Source organism: Mustelus asterias, chromosome 26 (genome assembly GCF_964213995.1).
Source record: "Mustelus asterias chromosome 26, sMusAst1.hap1.1, whole genome shotgun sequence".
NCBI lineage: Eukaryota > Metazoa > Chordata > Chondrichthyes > Carcharhiniformes > Triakidae > Mustelus > Mustelus asterias.
In genome coordinates this window covers 46954640-46976198 of record NC_135826.1, presented here as the reverse complement: position 1 = coordinate 46976198, position 21559 = coordinate 46954640, and the positions used below count along the sequence as shown (strand labels likewise).

At 46.5% G+C, this 21559-nt stretch overlaps 1 protein-coding gene across 1 annotated transcript in view; it reads right to left on the bottom strand.

Annotated features, from left to right (window-relative positions):
• Nucleotides 1–21559, bottom strand: part of LOC144479678 (CUGBP Elav-like family member 4) — a 524426-nt gene that overhangs the window by 462846 nt on the left and 40021 nt on the right. Inside the window, exon 2 of the mRNA XM_078198692.1 lies at nt 16633–16715. Within this exon, the coding sequence (XP_078054818.1) occupies nt 16633–16715 (83 nt within the window). The remainder of the gene's footprint in view (nt 1–16632; nt 16716–21559) is intronic.

Below are 21559 nucleotides of genomic sequence, written 5' to 3'. Positions count from 1 at the left end.
AACCCACGCAGACATGGGAAGAACGTGCAAATTCCACACAGACAGTGACCCAAGGCCGGAATTGAACCCGGGTCGCTGGAGCCAGGGACGACTGTTGGAATGAATCCCTGCTTGATGTCAGCAGTGATGCCCCCCGCAGGTGAACAGTCTGCCAGCATTCGTGGTCCAGGTTCACAACCAGCAGGACCCGGTACAAGTCAGTTGCATCGGGGAAGAGGAGTAGAAACAGGAGGTGGTCTTGTGAAATCGACAGTGGTTTATATTATTACAGCAGGGTCACTGTGCACTGACACTTCATCAATAGTCCCATCTTGTTTGAATTTCAAATCTCCTGCATCCCAGGGTGGAGCCTCTGGTCAGTCAAAATTAAACTCTGGGTGTTTAAAAACTCTTCATTGGGAATCGATTGAGAAAGGGTTCTGTTTGAATTAAGGTCACTGTTAAATGACATCAAGGTATATTCTTAACTAATATCAGCCGTGAGCAGTCTCAGTCTGATAGCTACGCATATAATCAACTCACTGGGGTGTGAACGGACATGGAATATTAGCTAAATCCCTGCGTCGCCCTTTACAAACCTGACCCTCTGGATGCTCTCAATTCTTTGTACCAGTTCGTGATACAAACAAATGTTTAAAAGTGTCAGACAGGAACAAACCAGCTGGTCCAACTCGTCTGTCCTCACAGTGCAGCCTCCAGTATCAGAACACAGACACTCCCTAAACACCTGGAGTCAAGTGCTCCCCTGGGAGAGGGGGAAAAAAAACAGATTAAAAATCTCATTTGGTAGTGCCAGGTCTAGTTTCTACTTCGCCATTCAATTAATTTAGAACAAAAACATTGCCAGCCTTCTGAAAATGATGCAAAGGTGGCACAGTGGTGAGCACTGCTGCTTCACAGCATCAGGGACATGGGTTCGATTCCTGGCTCGGGTCACCGTCTGTGTGGAGTCTGCACGTTCTCCCCGTGTCTGCGTGGGTTTCCTCCAAGTGCTCCGGTTTCCTCCCACACTCCAAAGACGCGCAGGTTAGGTGCATTGGCCATGCTAAATTCTCCCTCAGTGTGCCCGAACAGGCGCTGGAGTGTGGCGACGAGGGGATTTTCACAGTAACTTCACTGCAGTGTTAATGTAAGCCTACTTATGACACTAATGAATAAACTTTAGGTATATTTTGCACACATTGCATTCTTACACAAATAATCCCAAAGCCTTGGGAGCATGGACGCCAAGCAGAATAGGAGACAGATCGCTGAAAGCACGGGGAAATGACTGAAGAGGTTTCTGAAGCTACGTAGGGAAGTAGCAAGGGAGGCAGTTCCAAGGCACAGAGACTGGGCACAAAAATACACTCAACCTTCCCAATATAGCCTGTCCACCATCTAGAAGGCACAAGTCAGGAATGTAATGGAACACCCTCCACTTGCCTGGATGGGTGGAGCTCCAACAACACTCAAGAAGCTCGACACCATCCAGGACCTCCTTGATTGATACCCCTTCCATAAGCATTCACTCCCTCCACCACTGATGCACAGTAGCAGCATTGTGTACAATCTACAAGATGCACTGCAGGAATTCACCACGCCTTCTTAGAGAGCACCTTCTAAACCCCTCACCACCACCATCTAGAAGGACAAGAGCAGCAGATACATGGGAACACCACCAACTGGAAGTTCCCCTCCAAGCTACTCACCATCCTGACTTGGAAATAAATTGCTGATCCTTCACTGTCACTGGGTCAAAAGTCCTGGAACTCCCTCTCTAACAGCACTGTGGGTATGCCTACATCTCAGGGACTGCCGCAGTTCAAGAAGGCAGCTCACAAACACCTTCTGAAGGGCAATCAGGGATGGGCAATAAATGCTGGCCCAGCCAGTGACACTCACATCCCATAAATGAATTTTAAAGAACTTTCCTTGTTGAGTCCTTGTATAGGCACAAGTTGTGCAAAGACCCAGAATTTTTCTCAAGATATTTGCAGATCGTTACGCTCCTCAAGAATACAGAATCACAAAATCACAGCATGGATGGAAGCTGTTCGGCCCATCACTGCTGTGTCAGTTCTTTGAGCTTCACAATTAGTTCCACTCTCCAACCACCTGTTTTTCCCCATTGCCCTACCATTGTTCCTCTCCAGGTAGTTATCCAATTTGGCCACCGTTACTGCTGGACCATTAAAGCAGCGAATTCCCAATCATAACAACTCACTACATAAAATAAACTCTCGTCTCATTTCTGGTTCCTTTGCAAGTTACTTTAAATCGGTGTCCTCGATTCCCAATCCTTCTGTCAACTGCAAACCTATTTCTCCTTATTTGCTCCATCAAGACCGTTCTCCCTTTTATCCTTCTTTGCTCAGCTTCCCTTGACATTGCAGAGTTGTCAATGAACTTTGCTTCCAGTTAAATAACACAGTGCAAGGACCAACTGCTCCCAGGTCAGTTAGACCACTGACAGATGTCTGAAACCCTCTCTACACTGTCCCGTCTCAGGGAAATGTCCCTCCCCCACCAGAGTGAAGTCACCAGCTGGAATTCTCTGGCCATTCATGTCAGCGGGATTCTCTGGTTCCAGCAGCTGCGCACCCCCTGCCATAGGTTTCCCAGCAGTGTGGCAGGAGATTTGGCCGAGTGCCAACTTCTCCGTCTTCGCTGACAGTGGTGGCGTGGCGTGAACGGCCAGAGAATTCCAGCCAAGGTGCTGTGTCGTGAAAATCCAACCTGCCAGAAACTTTGGGTTCCAGCAGCCAGGAAAGAGAAGAAGGTGGCATGGTGGCACAGTGGTTAGCACTGCTGCCTCACAGCACCAGGGATCCGGGTTCGATTCCCGGTTCGGGTCGCTGTCTGTGCGGAGTCTGCACGTTCTCCCCGTGTCTGTGTGAGTTTCCTCCGGGTGCTCTGGTTTCCTCCCACAGTCCAAAGATGTGCAGGTTAGGTGAATTGGCCATGCTAAATTGACCGTAGTGTCAGGGGGACTAGTAGGGTAAATATGTGGGGTTATGGGAATAGGGCCCAGGTGGGATTATGGTTGGTGCAGACTCGATGGGCCGAATGGCCTCCTTCTGCACTGTGGAGATTCTATGATCATGATCCCACAGCGTGAACTGGATTGAAACGAATTTCGGGGAGTCAAAGGACAGAGCGTTAACATATTGCACCATCCACAGTGCTGCATTTATTTTCAAAGAGAACGAAAAGGACTATTAAAAGTTTGAATGAACTCTTACCAATTTTTTTTTTGTTTATTTTTACTACATTTTGATGGAAATATTGTAATTTAAGTAGTGAGTGAAGATGTCATCCCCGGGGCCTTATATAGGAATTGTTGTCTATTACATTGAAAAAAATGAATTATGAGTAAAGATGGTAATTCACCTCCTGAGCTTCAGCAATTGCATCATGTATATTAATCTATTAAATCATCCCTATTAAATAGTGCACCATCATTAGTCTCCCAGATCCATTTCTCCCAATGCTGTCGTCAGCGTTCATTGTTTAAAGAGCAGTACCTAGAATCATAGAATCTGACAGTGTAGAAGGAGGCCATTCAGCCCATCGAGTCTGCACCGACCACAATCCCACCCAGACCCTATCCCCGTAACCCCATGCATTTACCCTAGCTAGTCCCCTAGACACCAAGGGGTAATTTAGCACGGCCAATCGACGAGCGCCAGGGACCTGGGCTCGATCCCCGGCTTGGGTCGCTGTCTGTGCGGAGTCTGCACGTTCTCCCCGTGTTTACATGGGTTTCTTCCGGGTGCTCCGGTTTCCTCCCACATTTTGAAAGACGTGCTGGTTAGGTGCATTGGCCGAACAGGCGCTGGAATGTGGCGACTAGGGGAATTTCACAGTAACTTCATTGCAGTGTTAATGTAAACCTTATTTGTGGCTAATAAATAAACTTTACTTTAACCGGCACATCTTTGGACTGTGGGAGGAAACCGGAGCACCCGGAGGAAATCCACGCAGACAGGGGGAGAATGTGCAAACTTCACACAGACAGTGACCCAAGCCGGGAATCGAACCCGGGTCCCTGGCGCTGAGAGGCAGCAGCGCTAATCACTGTGCCACCGTGCCGCCCCAAATCTCATCTGGACGTTAAGCAAAGACGCTGAACAATATTACTTGTACTTTTGTTTCCATCCCCAAGTTTCCTTTCCTTTGGGAGAACCAATTGTTCAGCTTAGAATGGAATTGGAATGGCAGTTTTACACTGGAATGTTTGTCGGCACCCACAGTAAAAGGGAGTACCAGCTCTGGCCCAGTTGGTAGCAGCCTCATCTCAGAGGCAGAAGGCTGTGCATACAAATCCCACCCCGGAAACCGGAGAACAAAAATCCAGCTAACACTCCAGAGTAGTGCCGACAGAATCCAGCTGTGGATGCTGGCTGGGATTCTCCAACCTCGCCTGGGACTGGGATTATCCGGCCCTGCTGCGGTGAATGGAGATTTGGCTGAGCGCTCAATTCTGCGCTCTCACTGTAGCAGGTAGCAGGGCGGGCAAGACCAGAGAATTCCGGCTGTTGTCTTTTGACTGAGATGTCAAACCAAGAGATGGAAACAAAAGGGCCCTTTGCCACTATTTCGGAGGAGAGCGGGGCAGCTAATCCTGCCGTTCTGATCAATATTTAATCCCACAACCGACATCATTAAAGCAGATATCTAGGCATTATGACATTGCTGTCGGTGAGAGCTCACCGTGAGAAACTTGGCTGCGTTACAACAATGACTACATTTCAAAAGATCTTCATGGGCTGTAACGTGCTTTGACACATGCTGGAATCATGAAAGGTGCTATATAAATGCAAGTTCTTCCTTCCCTATTAATCTTTGGTTGATGTGGAGCTCTCCAAATCATAGAATCCTTACAGTACCGAAAGAGGCCATTCAGCCCATCGAGTCTGTACCGACCACAATCCCACCCAGGTCCAATTCCCATAACCCCATGCATTTACCCTAGCTAGTCCTCTGGACACTAGGGCCAATTTAGCATGGCCAATCGACCTAACCCGCACATCTTTGGACTGTGGGAGGAAACCGGAGCACCCGGAGGAAACCCACACAGACATGGAGAGAACGTGCTGATTCCACACAGACCGTGACCCAAGGCCCCAATTGAACCTAGGACCCTGGCGTTGTGAGGCAGCAGTGCTAACCACTGTGCCACCATGCCACCCTATTGATTGAGGCTTCATAGGAAACAACAGCAGATGTTAGTGTTGGGACCAGCAACATCATGGATGTCAGGACATTTCAAAGTTCTTCACTCCGAGTGAATTGCTTTGAAGTGCAGTTGTTATGAAGTGAACATGACAACTATTTTAGCACACAGCGAGGTGCAGCAAACAGCAATTAAATAATTGAACAGTTAACAACAGCAACAAATTGCATCAATATCGCGGCTGGAACTTTCCAGCTGTTTACGCCAGTGGCGCGATCTTCTGCTCCCGCCAACAGCGCACCCCTGCCAAGGGTTTCCTGGCAACGTGGGTTGGAGTCAATGGGAGACCCCATTAACAGCGGCGGGACCAGAAGATCCCACCAACTGGCCAATAGTGTGCTGCCTCCCACCACCAGAAAGACTCCAGGCGGAGGCCAGAGAATCTCGCCCAGAATCTTTAACATAGTAAAACATTTCAATCCACTTCCTGGGAACTTCATCAAACAAAGTTTGACAGCTAGCCACATGAGGACATACTTAAATCATAGAATCCCTACAGTGCAGAAGAGGCTATTCGGCCCATCGAGTCTGCACTGACTCCCTGACAGAGTAACTTACCCAAGCCCTCTCTCCCGCCCTATCTCGTAACCTCACACATTTCCCATGGCAAAGCCCTCTAACCTACACATCTTGGGACATTATGGGGCAATTTAGCATGGCCAATCCACCTAACCTACAGATCTTTGACTGTGGGGGGAAACTGGAGAACCCGGAGGAAACCCACGCAGACACGGGGAGAATGTGCCGACTCCACACAGACAGTGACCCAAGACTGGAATCGAACCCAGATTCTGGCGCTGTGAGGCAGCAATGCTAACCACTGTGCCACCGTGCCGCCCTGAAGACAAGTGATTTAGCAAAAGAACCAGAGGCAACACATGGAAAGTATTTGTTGATTTACAATGCATTGCCTGAAAAGGCAGTGCAAGAAGATTCAATTGTAGCTTTCAAAAGAAAATTGGATGAATACTTGAGGGGAAAACATTTACAGGGCTATGGGGAAAGCGCAGGGGGTCATGGGACTTATTGCGTAGCTCTTTCAAAGAGCCAGGTGTAGGGAGGATGGACTGAATGGCCTCCTCAAGTGGTGCACAAGTTTATGAAGTGTGTGTTTCAGTGTGAGCTGGAATTTTCCAGCCAGTCATGTTCCGTTACAAGCGAGGACAAAGAATTTGGCGCTCAGCCAAATCTCCGTTCACTGCAGCGGGACCGGAAAATCCCACCGGCAAGAACGGCCAGAAAACTCCACCCTTACTTTATACTGACACGTCCGTTTGAGAATCGCAAAGTGTTCCCTTATTGGAAAAGGGCAGAGAAATGAGATTGAGGCTCAAGGGTTAGCATGGCATAGGCATGATGGGCTGAATGGTCTCCCCTGCTGTCATTTGTCTGATTCTAAATGCACTAACATGCGTCACAACGATTCTATAATTAGGTAACTGGTTAGATCCATGGCAAATTCAATCAGTACATAAAAGATAAAGATTGCAAGCATATTTATAATACAATGATTCTAGCATGAACAATGTAATTAGGAAATGTTAGACCTGTTTACATCTGTAAGTCAGTGTATAAAAAGAAACGTGGACATTAAGTTGAAGTAATGCTCTTTTCAACCATAATAAATCTTGTTGTTTTTCATTTATCACTCCATTATTGAGAACCTTATAAACAGTATAACACAAAACCATCATTTAGTTCGGTTTAATGAGTATATCATTAATGATTATTGAGCAACGTTATGCTGCCGGGCTTAGTAATTCCTCGGACCCATTTAATGGTGTCAACATTCACTATGTGTGTACAACAAAAATAAAATAATTTGCAGCAAAAAACACAATTGTTATTAAAATTAAATCCCTGTGCCTTCACCTGCTTGGATCCTTAAAGAGAAATGACGCTGGGACTCGCTCTGCATGTCCCAGAATAGCAGAGGCTTTAAAAAGCAAATCGGTATTCAATGCCACGGAGATAAAGGAACCTGAAGATTCCTGTGCTTGTTTATCCGTGAGCAGTATGTCACTCACGTGAGTGTGACTCATGGGCATCACAATCTGTCAACAGCCTGTAGCCTCACTCATGCCCACATAGCTTAGCGGCAGCTGTTTACACACAGTGGGCGCCAACTAAACATGCATGCCTGATCCTAGCAGAATGGCAAAGTACCCAGGCCCTTCCCCTGCACCCCCCCTCCCCCTGCCGTTCCCTCCTGCAGAACTCCAATGACAAAAATCATCCCCGTTTTAAATTCCCTGCACACTAAACAAGGGCTGTCCACCATTCAATTTCACCCAAAGACTCATAGAATCGTAGAATCTACAGTGCAGGAGGAGGCCATCGAGCCGGCACCGACAACAATCCCACCCAGGTCCTGTCCTATCCTCGTAACCCAACATATTTACCCTCCTAATCCCCCTGACATTAAGGGGCAATTTATCCTGGCCTAACCTGCCCATTTTCAGACTGTTGGAGGAAACCGGAGCACCGAGAGGAAACCCACACAGGCACGGGGAAAATCTCCCCAGTCACCAGATGCCAGAATTGAACCTGGGTCCCTGGCGCTGTGAGGCAGCCACTGCTGCTAACCACTGTGCCACCGCTCATTTTAGATGCCTAATTATTCCCTGTGTAAAATATATTTTCGTCAAGATTTTTCTGCGAGTGCTGAGAATGAGCTGTTCGGCTACAGATTAACTAGATCATTAAGGTGAGCAATCCAAGGTCTTCATCTTTGGAAATGTCAATACAAGCAGAATCCTCAGCTAAAATCTATTCTTTCCAAAACGTTTAGTTTTGTAGATTCAGCTGGCTACAAAGGGATTGTCTTCACAGAAATGTGTTGAGGCAATTGTGGGTTATTTTCACTGCAGGTATTCCCACTGACTCTTCATTTTTTTAACCAATGAATGGAACAAAAAAAAGGGTTTCCAAGCATATCCACATGAAGGTGCTGCCCTCCTGAAGTAAGGAATAGCCCACAAGAGAGCCTACCTCTACTCAACGGGACTTCATGTTAACAGCAAGGAGTCTGGCAGCTTTCCCACTGACCGAAGACTCACTTCACTACACAGGCAAAGCACTGGAGTGGAGGGCTTTCCTTGCTGCTGCCACACATTGACTGCGTCGATAGTGGGCAACACGGATCAGGTAGATTTTCCTCAGACCATTAACCCGAGTACAACAATTGTTGCGAACATGAAGCAGGTTTCCCATTTTATACTCGGACTGATGCTTTCAGCCAAGTTAGTAGCTGAAAGCAGACTAGTTCCCCACAGCTGGAAATATCACAACAATAACTTGGATGGTGCCTCCATTTTAAAACCCTCGTCATTTATTCAAATCCTGGGGATGATGGAATGATGTCTAGTTCCAAAAGCTGCAAAGGGCGTTTCATAGCCTCTGGGGTTCATTTATATCTGTCAATGTCCTAGAATGCTTTATAAGAAATAAACTAAAGGACATTTTGAGAGTCCCTTCAGACACCTGAACAAAGCTTCCTGAGGTGATTGCCCACGATGGAAGGAAGGAGTTTAATCTAAAACAAAAACCCCATCACCATTCATAGACTAGGAACTGACTTCAAGTTGGGGCAATGGTAGAAGGCAAACATTTAGGAGGCAGAGCTTTGTGATCAGAACACTTTGAGGTGTTTTGTCTTGGATGGGGTGTGATGAGAAATAAAAGCTTGTATTTGTATAGCACCTCTCACAACCACGGCACAGTAGCACAGCGGTTAGCACTGCTGCCTCACAGCTCCACGGACCTGCGTTCGATTCCCGGCTTGTGTCACTGTCTGTGTGGAGTCTGCACATTCTCCTCATGTCTGCGTGGGTTTCCTCCAGGTGCTCCGGTTTCCTCCCACAGTCCAAAAGATGTGCAGGTTAGGTGCAATGGCTATGCAAAATTGCCTTTTAGTGTCCTGGGATGCGTAGGTAATAGGGATTAGCGGGGTAAATATGTAGGGTTACATGGATAGGGCCAAGGTGGGATTGTTGTCAGTGCAGACTTGATGGGCTGAATGGCCTCCTTCTGCATTGTAGGGTTTTGATCATTCTATGACACCTGAGGTCCCAAATTACCTATTACACAGCTAATAAAGGACATTGGAAGTCTTGTCACTGTTGTAATTCATTACCACAGGAAGTAGTGGATGCCAAAACGTTGAATGTATTCAAGAGGCGGCTGGATATAGCAATTAGGGCGAATGGGATCAAAGGTTTTGGGAAGAAAGCAGGATTAGGCTATTGAGTTGGACGATCAGCTATGATCGTGATGAATGGTGGAGCAGGCTCGAAGGGCCAAATGGCCTCCTCCTGCTCCTATCTTTCTATGTAACGTAGGAAATGTGTCAGCCATTTTATGCACAGCAAGATCCCACAAACAGCAACACAATATTGATCTGTTTTTGTGATGTTGCTGGAGGGATAATAATTGGCTAGGGCACCAGGATAACTCCCTTGCTGTTCTTCAAAATAGTGTCATGGGACCTTTTGCAGCCACTCGAGAGAGCAGGCAAGGACTCGGTTTAATGTCTTATCTGAAAAGTGGCACCTTCGACAGTGCAGCATTCCCTCAGCACTGCACTGGAGTGTTACCCTTGATTGAGTTAAAAGTCCTTCTGGTTCACTGTAGGGAAGGAAATCTGCCATCCTTGCCTGGTCTGGATTACATGTGACTCCAGAGTCAGAGCAATATGGTTAACTCTCAATTCAAGGCCAACTGGGGATGGGAAACATCCACATTCCATGGATGAATTTTTAAAAATTCCTGCTTCACAATTGCAATTGGAGATAAGTCCATCTCCACATAGTCAGATCACCTCAACAGCAACAGATCCACCCAAGCTTCTTATATTATGTTAAAATGGAGCTGTGTGTAGCTCTATATTCTTCCTCTCACTTCCCTGGTTCGGTAGGCGCCCACCCACACACATACACACACACCAATATACACACACACATACACACACACACCAATATACACACACACATACACACACACCAATATACACACACCAATATACACACACACATACACACACACCAATATACACACACCAATATACACACACACATACACACACACCAATATACACACACACACCAATATACACACACACACCAATATACACACACACACCAATATACACACACACACCAATATACACACACATACACACACACCAATATACACACGCACACCAATATACACACACATACACACACCAATATACACACACACACACACCAATATACACACACACACACCAATATACACACACACACACCAATATACACACACACACACCAATATACACACACACCAACACACACACACACACACCAATATACACACACACCAACATACACACACACACACACAAATATACACACACACAAATATACACACACACACCAATATACACACACACACCAATATACACACACACACACCAACATACACACACACCAACATACACACACACCAACATACACACACACACCAACATACACACACACACCAACATACACACACACACCAATATACACACAGACCAACACACACACACACACCAACATACACACACACACCAATATACACACACACCAACACACACACACACCAACACACACACACACCAACATACACACACACACCAACATACACACACACCAACATACACACACACACCAACACACACACACCAACATACACACACACCAACATACACACAGACCAACACACACACACACACACCAACATACACACACACACCAACATACACACACACACCAACACACACACACACCAACATACACACACACCAACATACACACACACACCAACACACACACACCAACATACACACACACCAACACACACACCAATATACACACACACACCAATATACACACACACCAACATACACACACACACCAACACACACACACCAACATACACACACACCAACATACACACAGACCAACACACACACACACACCAACATACACACACACACCAATATACACACACACCAACATACACACACACACCAACACACACACACCAACATACACACACACCAACATACACACACACCAACATACACACACACATCAATATACACACACACATCAATATACACATACACACCAATACACACACACACACAGGAGATGAAGCTTTGGACCTCTAATCTGTATAGATCAATCTGTTGATCTACTGGGGAGAGCACATTGACAGCAGAGGAGGACAATGTATTAACAGCATTGGCGAGCTGTGACAGAGCAATTTGGAAATATTAAATTGTTAATCACCGTGTTAGGAGTGTTTTCAGGCAGGGTTACTGCTAATTGGATGCTGAAAATAGATAAGGAGGATTTACATACCTTCAGGATTTCCCAAAGGTCGCTCCAGCCAATGAAGTGTAGTCACTGCGGTAATTAGAAATCACTGGAGCCAATTTGTGCACAGCAAGCTCCCATAGAATAATTACCACATTATCTGCTTTTAGAAGCTGAATTTTACCAGTAGATTTGTGGGCGTTGGGGTGGCCTGGCCATAACATTCGGCGGATAGTCTCCTCACCATGTTCCCACCCCCCGACCTCTCCATGATTTTACAGGTAGGACAGGCCTGCCCACCCTTGCCCAACTTGATCATTTAAGGGCTATTTTTTGCCCAACCTCAATTTTCAGGCTGATGGGAGAATTTCTGGGGCTGGCGGAAGGTGCCCGGAAAGTGACCCTGCTCAGGCCTTGGACGGACAGGCAGGGGTGGGGGTGGGAGCCTTGGTCAACATCCTCCTTCCAACATTGCCCCCCCTCCACCTCCCCTCCGCCCCCCCCCACACCCTCCGTCCCCCTCCCCCCCACAGCCCACCCCGCCCCCCTCCCCTCCCCACACCTCGCCCCTCCCCACACCTCGCCCCTCCCCCCTCCTCCCCCCACCTCGCCCCTCCCCCCTCCTACCCCCTCCCCCCACACCCCGCCCCGCCCCCCCTCCCCCCCACACCCCACCCCACCCCCCTCCCCCCCTCCCCTCCCCCCTTCCCCCCTCCCCCCACACCCCGCCCCCCCCACACCCCCTCCCCCCCTCCCCCCCACACCCCGCCCCCCCCTCCCCCCCCACACCCCGCCCCCCCCTCCCCCCCCACACCCCCTCCCCCCCACACCCCCTCCCCCCCACAGCCCCCCCCACAACCCCCTCCCCCCACCCCCACACCCCCACACCCCTCCTCCCCACACCCCTCCCCCCCCACACCCCCCCCTCCCCCCTCCACACCCCTTTCCCCCTCCACACCCCTCCCCGCTCCCCCCTCCACACCCCCTTCCCCCTCCACACTCCTCCCCGCTCCCCCCTCCCCCCCACACCCCCCTCCCCCCCACACCCCCCTCCCCCTCCACACCCCTCCCCGCTCCCCCCTCCCCCCCACGCCCCACCCCCACACTTACTTGGTCCTGGACACCCAGCAGTTGGGTTTTGGGGAGCTGGGACTGGAGAGTTCCCAGCCAATGAGACTGGCTGACACCTCTCTGAGGTGGGACTTACACCTGACTGAGGGGCTGAAGTCCTACCTCCAGATGAGTCATAGATGTTTACAGCATAGAAAACTGGCCCTTTGGCCCAACTTGTCCATGCTGCCCTTTTATTTTTAAACGCCTAAGCTAGTTCCAATAGCCCGCGTTAGTCCCATGTCCCTCTATACCCATCTTACCCATGTAACTGTCTAAATGCTTTTTAAAAGACAAAATTGCACCCGCCTCTACTACTACCTCTGGCAGCTTGTTCCAGACACTCACCACCCTCTGAAAAAACTGCCCCTCTGGACACTTTTGTATCTCGAGTATCTGATGGTGGCAGCCCCGCGTGTTAATTAACAATGAGTTTGCTGCCTACTCCTCAGTGTTAGAATGTAACCGGTGACAACTTTGCATTGGATGTAATGAGACCAATGGGAACAAGATGTAAGGGTCAGCTGACCCAGTAAACCATGGAACCAATTACAGAGTGATGTAATAGTCAGCTGACTCACTGTAAATAAGGAACTATGTAGAATTGTGGGGAGCTTGGAGTGGCCCAGGGTGAGGCCCCAAGTTTGGAATAATGATGTTTCTTTATTAAACCCTTTCTTTGACTTATAAGTTGGAGTAAGTTTTGTTGTATTTTCATTAGCTGCATTTTGAAGAATTCCTTCTGAAGAAGGAACACTCCAATGGCGGGAAAGCCCTGCCGCCATCTTGAAAGTGTTGGCCTAGATGTTGGGTGAGGCATAAATATTGGCAGGACTCAGGGTGAACACCTCAGCTCTTCTTCGGAATAGGGTCGTGAGATCTCTTACATCCCCGTGAGGGGCAAGTCGGGACCTCAACATCCCATCCTCTGACAGGGCAGTCAGCACTGCTCTCAATACTGGAGCCTTTCGTGTAGTGCTCACAAATATCTGAGCTACAGTTGAGGAGTTTGGTGGAGCCAGAGCAATGGGGATAGTGGAGAACTCACTGAACTTTATGATTCATTTTTAAGAGAAACGCTTAGCAAGCGCGATAGTGAGAGATACCTAACTATTAGGATATCGAAAAACTGTAAGCACAGGCTTTATCATTGCACTATGAGGAATACAGCCTTGCAGCAATACTATATAGATAGGGTTTCCAATCACAAAGGAAACTTCTATCTATAGTTGTGGAATTAATAATCTGGAATTGAAAAGCTAATTGTCAATTGTCATAAGAACCCATCTGGTTCACGACTGTCCTTTAGGGAAGGAAATCTGCCATCCTTACCTGGTCTGGCCTCAATGTTGACTGTCAAGCCACTCAGTTCAAGAGCAATTAGGGATGGGCCACCACCCACATCGCAGGACAAAAAACAACACGTCCTTTTAACATCGCAAAAACATCCCAAGTCGCTTCACACAAAGTGTTATCAGGCAAAATTTGAAACTGAGCAAAGCAAGGACTGGTGGCTGAATATTTGGTCAAAGAAAGTTTAAAGTTTATTTATTATTGTTACAAGTCGGTTTACATTAACACTGCAATGAAGTTACTGTGAAAATCCCCTAGCCGCCACACTCCGGCGCCTGTTCAGGCACACTGAGGGAAAATTTAGCAAGGCCAATGAACCTAACCAGTCTTTCGGACTGTGGGAGAAAACCGGAGCACCCGGAGGAAACCCACGCAGACACGGGGGAGAATGTGCAAACTCCACACAGACAGTGACCCAAACCGGGAATCGAACCCGAGTCCCTGGCGCTGTGAGGCAGCAGTGCTAACCACTGTGCCACCTAAGGAGGTTTTAAGACACAGGTCAATTCAGGAGAGGGAGTTGGAGAGGAACTGGGGAGAATTCCAGTGCTTTTCTCCTCTTGAGCAGAAACCCAGAAATTGTTTTTTGCAGCTCCAGTTTGCACCATTAACTCTGCAATCCCAGCGCACTTTGGGTCACTGTCTGTGTGGAGTTTGCACATTCTCCTCGTGTCTGCGTGGGTTTCCTCCGGGTGCTCCGGTTTCCTCCCACAGTCCAAAGATGTGTGGGTTAAGGTTGATTGACCATGCTAAAAAAAAATTGCACTTAGAGTCCTGAGATGCGTAGGTTAGAGGGATGAGTGGGTAAATATGTAGGGATATGGGGGCAGGGCCTGGGTGGGATTGTGGTTGGTGCAGACTCGATGGGCCGAATGGCTTCTTTCTGTACTGTAGGGTTTCTATGATTCTATGATTTTGACGTTTCAGTAATCGCCTGTTTTCTGAGGCTGGCAATGAAAAGCAGGAATGGGGTTTGCAAAGCGGTTGATACGTATTCATACCCCATTATCCCACTATGCAGCATCCCAGTACACAAATCAGCAAGTCACTGACAGAATCAAATTCTGCCAGGATTCTAACCTGGTTAAATCTGTTTGGAAAAGCAGTTAAAAGCAACATACAAAAGGAACGTTTAAAAAACAGACACGCAGTTACACAGCACAGTTTGCACCACCTTCGGAATCATTACAAAGAACTTCACAAACAACAAGCTGCTTTGAAAGGCAACCCAATTGCTCTATTGGACTTGCCAGGCCTTTTAAGCATAGCAAGATCCCACAAACAGCGCTGAGACACAAAGCTGGTTTATTTGGATACTTTGGTCCCATCAGAATGTTGACCAGGACACCAGGCGGATTGCCCGCGCACACTCTTTCTACAACAACCAGAACTGACAGATGATTCCTTGGTTTAATGTCTTATCCGAAGGATGGAATGCTGACAGTGCAGCACTCCCTCAGCCCCGCACTGGAGTGTCATTCCAGATTATCAGCTCAATTGCTAAATTGGGGTTCTCAAACTTATTTTCTCATTGCAAAAGCAAAGGGAAGCTAGTGGAGGGCAAAAACCTTTAAAAAATATTTGGATGAGCACTTGAATTTTTGTAACATTCAAGGACAGGGGACAAGTGCAGAAAAATGGGATTATGCCCCTTTAGTGGTAGTTATTGTTGGTACAGACTTGATGGGCTAAAAGGTCTATTCTGCGCTATATGACTCTATGACACTTGTAGCCTTATTACTTTGTCCAAACATCTCATGTCACTGTGTACGATAAATGATTTTGGGATTACGATGACTGAATAAGAACATAATAAGTAGGAGCCAAGAGTGGCCATTCAGCCCCTTCAGCCTACTCCCCCATTCAATAGGATCACGGCCAATTTGATCTTGGCCTCAGCTCCACTTTCCTGCTTGTTCCCCATGACCCTGGACTGCCCTATTGTTCAAAAAGCTGTGTGACCATCTCAGCCTTGTCCATATTGAGTGACTCAACCTGCACAGCTCTCCAGGGGCGAGAATTCCAACGACGCACAAACTCACGGAGAGGAAACATCCCACCAACATCTCCGTCTTAAATGGTTACATCAGAAAAGTGTCTACATCAACAGTAAAATTGAGATTGTGTTGGTTTCTGTGGAGAGAATGTATTGGACTACGGGGACCCAGATCCAACCATCCACTGACCAGGAGTTAGAATCAAAATCGAACCACAAACGAGTAAGGAGACCGGGTCCTTTTATTTTTGTGCATATGATGCTAAATTGGTCTCAAATTGGTGGCACTGAAAAGTTGCAAATGCCAATAAAAAAGCAAAAGCAGTTGGCCTCAAAACAGCCCTTTAATCATAATCTCCTGCAGTTACCCAGACTAAAATTATCCCTGAGGGACATCTACTTTACATTAATTACAATGGAGCCTCCAGGAAAATACATATTCAAGCCACACTCGGCTGTAAACAAGTGACGGAGCTGGTTAAGGTCTGTTAACCTACAAGCTGCTTCACAAAAAAGGAGTGTCAGAATCCGGTTTAGACAGCAAAACAAACAAACGGCAACAAAAGAAATGAGAGATAATATAAATCTATTCAACAGCGCGCCACACTTACCCCGGGCAATGTCTTCTGCTCATGTAATGCATTCTGCGCCTTGACAGCAGATTCTCTTGCACAGTATGTAAGGAAGGCACAGCCTGGAGGAACAGAAATATGGTATGAAAAAAAAACCAAACTAGAATTCCATTCCCTACGACCGTGATTATAAAAACACATGAGAAGGAGAGATCACCAGGCCCATTGGTTAGAAGGTGAAACCTCCTGCGACCCTTTGCCTTTTTCCGCAGATCTGTACTCCTAAATCCTCGGAGAGGCAAAAGCAACCTCATTACAGGATTCTGGGAATTTTGTCCCCGTTAGTTTACCAGACCAGAAACCCCAAGGTATAGTATGAAGCCAGACTAGACCCCAACAATTTTTCTATTTTGGCATTAGTGTGAGGATAAGATGTTTCACTCCAGGCACGATTCTAATGACAAACCAAGGAGCTTTTATCAAAACAAATATTATTTAACAGTTTAACTATAACAAATGAATTAGCTTAACTATTAACAATTGAACAACAGTTAAACATGACAAGATATAATTCTTAACTGCTATTCTATCGCTATTTGTTCCAATCAAGTAAAGTTTCTCTTATAGACTTAAACCCCTCTTTATAATTAGTGAGCTGAACACAGTGATACATGCTTGTGACTTAGGTTAACAGTCCTAGAGCTTTGAGAAAACCTCTGGAGAGAGACTCTGGGAGAGAGAGAAACTATTTTTTTCTAGCAGGTCCAGGCAGCAACTGCTTGTACTTTAAAATGAAAATGAAACTGTTTTTTTCTGCAAGATTAACTCCTCCCATTAATCACATGACTCTGTCCCTGTCAATCAACCTAATCAAAACTTACATGACTCTGCATATCTAAAATCCCAAGAGAACCCAAATAAACAAAAGGTCCATTAACTCTACAAAGTAGCACATTCCTAACTAAAATCAATTATTCTGCTCTCAGCATTTGAACTGCTTGGTTTTCCAGACAAATTGACTCCTGTAACAAAACGCTCCCTCTTAAAGCAATCCCAACTTACACAAAAATATATCAAAATAACACAGTATCATCACAGTGCCTAACTCCCTAAAGCAATGAGGCATACTCCAGGATGCTACCATTAACTTTCATCCATCACTTGGCATACTTTAATTAATCCAACGGCCACTCCCCGATTTTTATTTTAGAAATATAATGATAAACAGGATCAAAACATCCAGTCCCATCTACCTGCATCTCAACTACAAGGTCCTGCAACAGAGTTCTGAAAAATGTTGATTTTATTAATTTAAGGAAACAAAAAATACTCCACAGACTTTTCCACCCAGGAATTTCACAATTCTATGCATTTCACAGTCTTAGAAAGCTCACTCGGCTGATCCCGGGTATGGAGGGATTTCCTTTGAGGAGAGTTTGAGTAGATTGGGCCTGTACTCATCGGAGCTTTGAAGAATGAGACATGACCTTATTGAGACATATTGGATTCTCAGCAGATTTGACAGAGTGGATGCTAAGAGGTTGTTTCCTCTTGTGGGAGAGTCTAGGACCAGAGGGCATAATCTTAGAGTTAAGGGGGCATCCATTCAAGAGAGACAGAGTAAGAAGACTCACAACACCAGGTTAAAGTCCAACAGGTTTATTTGGTAACACGAGCTTTCGGAGCGCTGCTCCTTCATCAGGTGAGTGGGAGTGAATGCGTGAATCCACTCACCTGATGAAGGAGCAGCGCTCCGAAAGCTTGTGCTACCAAATAAACCTGTAGGACTTTAACCTGGTGTTGTGAGACTTCTTACTGTGCCTACCCCAGTCCAACGCCGGCATCTCCACATCATTCAAGAGAGAGATGAGGAGGAATTTCTTCTCTCAGAGGGTAGTGAATCTGTGGAATTCTTTAGTACAGAGGGCTGTAGAGACATCTCATTACTCACATTCAAGGCTGAGACAGATAGATTTGTAATCAGTAGGGGAATCAAGAGTTATGGGGATAAGCTGGGGAAGTTGAGTTGAGGATTATCATATCAGATCAATCATGATCTCATTGAATGGTGGAGCAGACTCAATGGGCTGAATGACCTACTTCTGATTCTATGTCTTATGGTCCGATATATTCTGCACATTGCACTTTGAGTCATCTAGAAAGCTACAGGTGTCCCAGGAACGACATCCCCACTCCCCAACCTTCCCCTCCCTGTATCATTTGACTTTGTTGCGATCCCAGTGGGCATCGTGAAGAAGTCAGATCCCAGAGCAAAACCTGCTTTGATGGATCCTCCCTTTTTTTAAAAAAAGAAACCGTGGGGGAAAGTTATTGAACAAATTCACAGGAGTCTGCTGGTGAAATTTTAATATAAGGAATAAAATATTTATTAAAAAATAAAATTCGATTATATTACACCAGACAAGGAGGTTGGAATGATCTCAATACAAACACAAGAAAGATGATTCAAATTCCTCCAATTCCTCTACCACACCAATACCTTTACAGACACTTAAACCAGTGAGGCATTACCCCAGCCGCCTGACACTAAGGCTTCTCACTTGAGACTGGCACAGTTGCAAACAGTTTTCTTCCAGTGAATTCCTGAACATTCACTTGATGCTTCTCACCCGACTTGTACCTCTCCCCAAGACACCCCAAACCGTACTCGAAACGTGGTGTTTTTTTTCAACTGCAGAGCAATCAGATGAGTTCCTAAACTCAGTCTTCCAGAAGCACCTCCATTAAACTGATCACTTTACTGAGTCCAATAACTGCTTATTCAGTTAACACAGTAAGAAGTTTAACAACACCAGGTTAAAGTCCAACAGGTTTATTTGGTAGCAAAAGCCACACAAGCTTTCGGAGCTGCAAGCCCCTTCTTCAGGTGAGTGGGAATTGAAGAATGAGACATGACCTTATTGAGACATATTGGATTCTCAGCAGATTTGATCAGAATTCCCACTCACCTGAAGAAGGGGCTTGCAGCTCCGAAAGCTTGTGTGGCTTTTGCTACCAAATAAACCTGTTGGACTTTAACCTGGTGTTGTTAAACTTCTTACTGTGTTTACCCCAGTCCAACGCCGGCATCTCCACATCATATTCAGTTAACTACAGTCCCAACAACCTTGTCTTTCTGAAACCTTTAGTGACCCAAACACCCAGGCATCAAGGTTCATCAGCAAAACATTAACAAAGGGCAGCATGGTAGCACAGTGGTTAGCACTGCTGCCTCACAGCGCCAGGGACCCGGGTTCGATTCCCAGCTTCGGGTCACAGTCTGTGTGGAGTTTGCACATTCTCCCCGTGTCTGCGTGGGTTTCCTCCGGGTGCTCCGGTTTCCTCCCACGCTCCAAAGATGTGCAGGTTAGGTGGATTGGCCATGCTAAATTGACCTAGTGTCAGGGGGATTAGCAGGGTAAATATGTGGGGTTACGGGAATAGGGCCTGGGTGGGATTGTGGTCGGTGCAGACTTGATGAGACAAATGGCCTCTTCCTACACAATAGGGATTCTATGATTCTATGAAACCTAAATTAAATTGAAACCATTTTTACCTTGCTTATTACACACATATAAATCTATATATATATAAATTCAACTGAAAATTAAACTTTGTTCATAACAACTGTGCCTCAAAATTGCAAGTGTTCAGCCTTGACTCAGTGGTAGGGCTCTGGCCTCTTGAGTGGAAGGTTCATGCCCAATTCCAGAGGCTTCAGTGCATAACCTGTACTGACACTCCAGTGCAATACTGAGTGAGTGAGCTCTGCACAGTCAGAGGTGCAGTCTTTTGGACCATCTGTTGTTCTACATATAATATCCTACCAGCCATCTAGCTATCTAGTGCCCCGTGTGTAATTCTCTGCCAGTCCTCGAATACCCTTTATATAGCTTGTTGCCAGTTTGCTAATGCCCTTGTGTATGGCTGATTGCCAGTGTATGATTGCCCTGAATTTAACTCAATGCCAGTTCTCCAATGCCCTGTTTGTAATTCACTTCCAGTTCTCTCATTTCTTTTGAATCCCTGCTTGCCCATGGAGTTACACGAAGAAGAGCAGGGGAGGTTGTCTAGGCAACATCCATTAGTAAGCCAACACCTAAAATGGATGATCTAGTCAATTATTGAATTGTATTTGATTTGATTTATTATCACATGTATTACTATACAGTGAAAACTATTGTTTCTTGCGCACTATTTTTTCTATTCATTCGTGGGACATAAGTGTCGCTGGCTGGCCAACATTTATTGCCCATCCCTAGTTGCCCTTGAGAAGGTGGTGGTGAGCTGCCTTCTTGAATCGCTGCAGTCCATGTTCTGTGAGTTGACCCACAATGCCATTAGGGAGGGAATTCCAGGATTTTGACCCAGTGACTGTGAAGGAATGGCAATATATTTCCAAAACAGGACAGTGGGTGGCTTGGAGGGAAACTTGCAGGTGGTGGTGTTCCCATTTATCTGCTGCCCTTGCCCTTCTTGATGGAAGTGGTCGTGGGTTTGGAAGGTGCTGTCTAAAGATCTTTGGTGAATTGCTGCAGTGCATCTTGTAGATAGTACACACTGCTGCTACTGAGTGTCGGTGGTGGAGGGATTGAATGTTTGTAGATGGGGTGCCAATCAAGCGGGGCTGCTTTGTCCTGGATGGTGTCAAGCTTCTTGAGTGTTGTTGGAGCAGGACCCATCCAGGCAAGTGGGGAGTATTCCATCACACTCCTGACTTGTGCCTTGTAGATGGTGGATAAGCTCTGGGGAGTCAGGAGGTGAGTTACTCACTGCAGTATTCCTAGCCTCTGACCTGCTCTTGTAGTCACTGTGTTTATGTGGTGAGTCCAGTTGAGTTTCTGGTCAATTGTAACTCCAAGGATGTTGACAGTGGGGGATTCAGTGATGGTTACACCACTGAATGTTAAGGGGCGGTGGTGAGAGTGTCTCTTATTGGTGATGGTCATTGCCTGGCATTTGTTAT